General features: G+C 43.1%; 1 protein-coding gene across 1 annotated transcript in view; it reads left to right on the top strand.

Moving 5' to 3' along the window:
- Window positions 1-2,726: 2,726 nt before the first annotated feature.
- The window catches only part of LOC109483784 (mitochondrial amidoxime-reducing component 1-like), a 9,179-nt gene continuing 6,880 nt past the window's right edge, over window positions 2,727-5,025 (top strand). Inside the window, exons 1-4 of the mRNA XM_019786883.1 lie at window positions 2,727-3,027; window positions 3,521-3,654; window positions 4,121-4,294; window positions 4,779-4,950. Coding sequence (XP_019642442.1) covers window positions 2,983-3,027; window positions 3,521-3,654; window positions 4,121-4,294; window positions 4,779-4,950 — 525 coding nt within the window. The 5' untranslated portion in view covers window positions 2,727-2,982. The remainder of the gene's footprint in view (window positions 3,028-3,520; window positions 3,655-4,120; window positions 4,295-4,778; window positions 4,951-5,025) is intronic.

Below are 5,025 nucleotides of genomic sequence, written 5' to 3'. Positions count from 1 at the left end.
CCCCCCCCCCCACAAGGCTCAAAGGTCCACTTTTTATGTAAAGGTCCACTTTTTGGTCCACTTTTTTATGTAAAGGTCCAAGATTTTTCTTGAAAAGATGGACTGGAATCGTAGAAAAACTGCTCCCTTTCTCATTGAATAAAAATTTATCTCGCAGTTCTCCGATCTTTCCTGGCCTTTTTCACGCGGACCCCAGTGATGTAAATTTGCCTAGATCGTATATGTGCGCATCAGAGGATCGACTAATTGCTTGGTATCTTCTTGCAGATTTCTGAAAGGAGTGAATCCTCTTCATCGAGGCAGTACTTTCGACAGAACACGCGTACGGATGCCGCAATGGTGTTGGAAGAATTTAAGCGCTACTTTCAATGCAGATGTGCTGTCCCTGTTACATAACAGTTTCTGGCCATGGGTTTGCCGATACTGGGCCCGTTTCCAGGAGCTTCCATCAATCTTCGCCAATGCAGTAGCGTACAGCATAGAATCTATAACAACAAGTAAGTACATTGAGTCCAATGAGGCTCGTGACCGGCAGCGAGGGTTTGTCCAATATGTTGCGCGCACTAAAAGTGCTACCGAACGTGACAAAAAAGTACAGATATATATAACTTATAAGGTTCGCCAGATGAACCTCACCATCACTGTCCGGCAAAGTGAGGCAAATGATTTTGGTATTGTGTATTTTTTTAAATCTGGCAAAAAACAACTTTGGCATATTTTGCCCTGTACTTGAACCTGAAAGTTCGGAGGGTGAAAACATGGGTTGTGTGCAACAGGTGCTTTGCGCGACTTGAACCCTGCAGGTTCAAGGTAAGGGGCCTTATCTTTATCTAGGAGCCAGGAGAAACCAGGTCTGGGCTACACCGTGACTCGTCTGGGCGTGCGTTGGGCTCAAAGGTGCCTTTCTTTTCAGTTATCCCTTTCCAGATTAAAAAGGTCATTCAGTAAGGTTTTCAGTAAGTTCAACTGACGTACAAACGGCGTTCAAAAGATCGCAAGGGGGATAACTCAAAATTTCGGGGGATGACTGTAAAGTTTGGCACCTCACCCATGTTCGGGGCTCACCTGGCTGCTGACAAGGAGGGCACCATCCGTGTCGGGGACGCCGTGTTCGCACAGGTGGACTGAGAGACGTCCGCGCATCTCAGCTTCCTCTGGTCTCTGTCATAATTTTAAATAGTTTCATTCAAACCCACATTGGATGTTCTAACACAAAAGAGGGGTTCGAAAGGGATGAAGAGAGGTGGAAATTTATTCAATCGTACTGACAAAAGTGGTGTAGTATAATGTTGGAGATGATGTTGAATATCTTGACTCCTGGGTGTTACTTATGAATACTTAATCAAGATTATGTAATACAGAATAAATCAAGCTACTGGATAAATCCTCTGAAGAGTTGCTTGATTTTTTTTGCATTATGTAATATTCTACCTGGATGTATAATCTTCATTGATGTGTGCCCGTTTTTGTGGTTATTCTGGCTATACTGAAAAACCTCATCAATAATTGTCATAGAGTGGTCGCTGAATTGCAAGATGCAAATGACAGATCAATTCAACCTTGCATTCAGTTCTCCGATCGCAAATCTTGGACGATGCAGTGAACCCTTGAACGGGGATGTCAACACGGGAGACAATGGGTTCTTCTCCACTCGTCCCTGTCCTCCATCAGAACAATGCAGTAGCCTACTGCATAGAATCAGTACCTAAATGGATTCGAATGTATGTGGCTCGCAGTGCACGCAGAAAGGTTTTGTCCGCTTTGATGCACGCACTAAAAGTACTACTCGCGTGACAAACAGCACAAATAGTACCGGAGGAAGGCTATCACCGTATCAATATCATTTACATCACTTTGCCGGACAGTGATGGTGAGGTTCATCTAGCGAACCTTTTCCCCGTACTTGAAAGGAACAGAGAATCTTTTTTTCCTGTGTGACTCCGGAAAGTGGTTAAGGGAAAGTGCCGGTTGGTCCAGACAATTGAGTTGGTTGGCTGGATGATAGTACTTACTTAACTTAACATCTATCTTAATCGTATTTATAGCGTTATCGGTGAGAAGCTTATATCGTGTATCAGAAAATCTTGTTAGAAGTGAATGGCCGGAGTTAGAATGAAATCAATTGGACAGGGCTGTTTTAATGTGGACTGCATTTAATGTTTGTGTGACGAATTGATAGAAAAATACATGATCTCTATTTTTTTGTATATGCCACTAGAAAAAAAAACATTACAAAAGGCGAGTCCTAGCAAGAGCCTGCTAAGGAGGCTAGGCGTATTACAACAGAAGTTTGTTTATATATCGTGACGGTACATGGGAACAATTAATTAGGTCGTAATGATAGATTTCATGAAGTACTTCATGGTCTTGTAAGACCGACGAATACCCACTACTCTTAGACTAATAGTGAGTGTCTTAAGTGATCTTAAGTTGCCTGTCTGTCCACAGTCACGACTTGGCTGCTGTGACTGGATGCATGATATGGGTGGGTTTTGTTTTGCCTCGGCCCCTGAAAGGGAGAGACCAAAGTAGACTGAGGGGAGGGGTCTGTAAAATGATACGCATAGTTTTTCTTTACTAATCATTTAAATAATCTTTAGCGTGTAAATTTTGCTCACAAAGGTACAGTTTTCTGCTAGAGAGGACAGACGAATGTGTTTTTAAAATCTGGCCAAAAAGTGTAACCTTTGGTTTGCTAACTTTGCCCTATACTTGAACCTGAAAGGTCGGACCATGGGCTGTGTGCAGGAGGTGCAAGTGCTTTGTTAAGCGACCTTATCTTTGTTTAGGAGCTAGAAGCAACCAGGTCTGGGGTACACTGTGACTCGTCTGGGCGCGGGGCAAAGGTTGACATGCCATGCAGGTATTTTGGGCAGACAGTGCTGAGTGCCTTCGGCCATAGGTCAGGGTACTGGGCCACCGAAATTATGAGACACTGTCTGACCTCAATACATTTCAAGTAACCGGTAGTACCAGCTATCAATGAGATTATTTATTTGCAGGCAACACACTTATGAAAATCAGCAGGTAAGTTGGAACCTAAAACACTGGAAACGGGGGCTTAACAACACTGGCCGGCTGTGTAACGCAATGCCCTTGTCAGTTTGCGGTGAGGTGGTGAACTTTGTGAACACACTAATCGGGCGACCGTACACTGAAAGGAAATGGCTGTTTACCCTGAAAAGCATTGGCGGCATTCAACGGTGAAGCGTTTTCGCTGTTTCTTGCCACTTGTTTTTGTGTGCAACGCGTTCAGTGGCTTTCTGGTGCCGCTATTAAAAAAAGGGGTAATATTTTAAACTAAGGGGCATCATTACAAATCACTGCGTGATGCATGGCTTGCGTTAAGTAATACTTAATGTTATTTGGGTCATTTTGTCTTAGTTTATGTGACACTTTCCAGTCACGCCAGGCAGCCTGGCAAAGAGACTTATGAGACTTAAGAGGCAAATTTAGAGTCACCAAGGGTCCCAATTTGACTTCAATTGACTCTTTAGTTATAGGATTTTGGTCTTCAAAGAGAATGGCGTCCTATGAGAAAGTAGGGACCGTTTCCAGCATCTTCATCTACCCAGTGAAGTCCTGCAGGGGACTGTTGGTGGAGGAGGCTTTGGTCACTCCAATAGGACTGAAGCACCAAGCACTGTTGGACAGGTCAGTTTACATGATATTATAGAAATTATTATATTTCCCTTGCTACGCTAATGTAGCAGGGACAGGTTGTTCAATGCTTTTTCTTTGCTCACTATTTCCCACTCTTTTCTTCCCCTGTCAGCATTACTCAAGAAACTATTGAGTCACATTCTAACTGACTTATAATATTTGGTATGTGTGTAGGTTAAGACTTTAAGGTCTGTGTGACTTTCTTTATTAATAGTCAAGGTACTGTACAGAATGTCGTATTTCCCCATATTGTGTTTACACTCATTTGGTGGTTGAATATATCAGACTTTGGGTAGAGAGTTGATTATCATCATACATTTTTAATGAGATGCAATGTTGCAGAAATCGAGTCCACTTGTACGGTATGATAATGATTTTGTACTGTAATTGTGGATCCCAGTTAGTCAAAGTCAAGTTAAAGTGTGACGACTGAGTCTTGTATGATACCCCTTGTCAGGCACTGGCTGGTGGTGAATGATAAGGACCACTTCATCACAGCTCGGCAGGAGCCGTCCCTTGTCCTGGTGAAGTCCAGCCTTGCTGAAGACGGGAGCCTGTGCCTGGATGCACCTGAAATGGACACCCTGAAGCTGCCAAGCAGTCTGCAGGAGGGCAGGCTTGTCCACACAAAGTAACTTCAATGGTCATATTCACTTCTGGGGTGCCTTTTTTAGCACTATAACATTATCATTTTTGGTGTGTTTGTTTGTTTGTTTGCTTGTGTGTCCAGGTATTTGAATACTGTAAAGTGAGAGGAAGTGAGGGGGAAACTGTGTAACTGCAGACTGACAGGAAGGTCAAATTGGGGGGTCAAAATGGTCTTCTCGCACACAGTCTTGGAGGAAGTAAAGTTGAATTGGAGGATAGAATTGTCTCACCACAGGCTGTTAGGAAGTGACAGTGTGATATGTACAGAGTCAGCGAGAAATTCACAGTAATGAATATGACAATTCATAACAACCCTAGATCCTTCTTGTAAGTCGGTGAAATAAATGATTTCTTGGCATTCAACGAAATGCAGTGTTATTTTATTCATAAATCTGGGACTGGGATTCACCAGGCCATTGCACCTTTACAAATAATTATATTAGCTAAACCATGTCTGTGTCTCCCAGAGTGTTTGCAGTGGCAGGAGAAGGAGTCGACTGTGGAGACCAGGCTGCAGAGTGGTTCTCCTCCTACCTGAACAAGCCGGGTACCAGACTGCTGTATTCAGCAGCACAATGCAAGAAGAGGGACCTGAAAGAGTGGAAAATGTTTGCTGAGTTTGCAGAGACTGGAGATAAGGTACTTAACATTTTCAAAACAAAATCATCATCTATGTGTAAAGCGGCAAAAATTAATTCCCACTTGACATAATTT

This window comes from Branchiostoma belcheri, unplaced genomic scaffold, assembly GCF_001625305.1.
Source record: "Branchiostoma belcheri isolate BF01 breed outbred unplaced genomic scaffold, Haploidv18h27 scaffold66, whole genome shotgun sequence".
Taxonomy (NCBI): Eukaryota; Metazoa; Chordata; class Leptocardii; order Amphioxiformes; family Branchiostomatidae; genus Branchiostoma; species Branchiostoma belcheri.
Note: the sequence above shows the minus strand (reverse complement) of the source record. Positions and strands in the feature narration are given on the sequence as shown.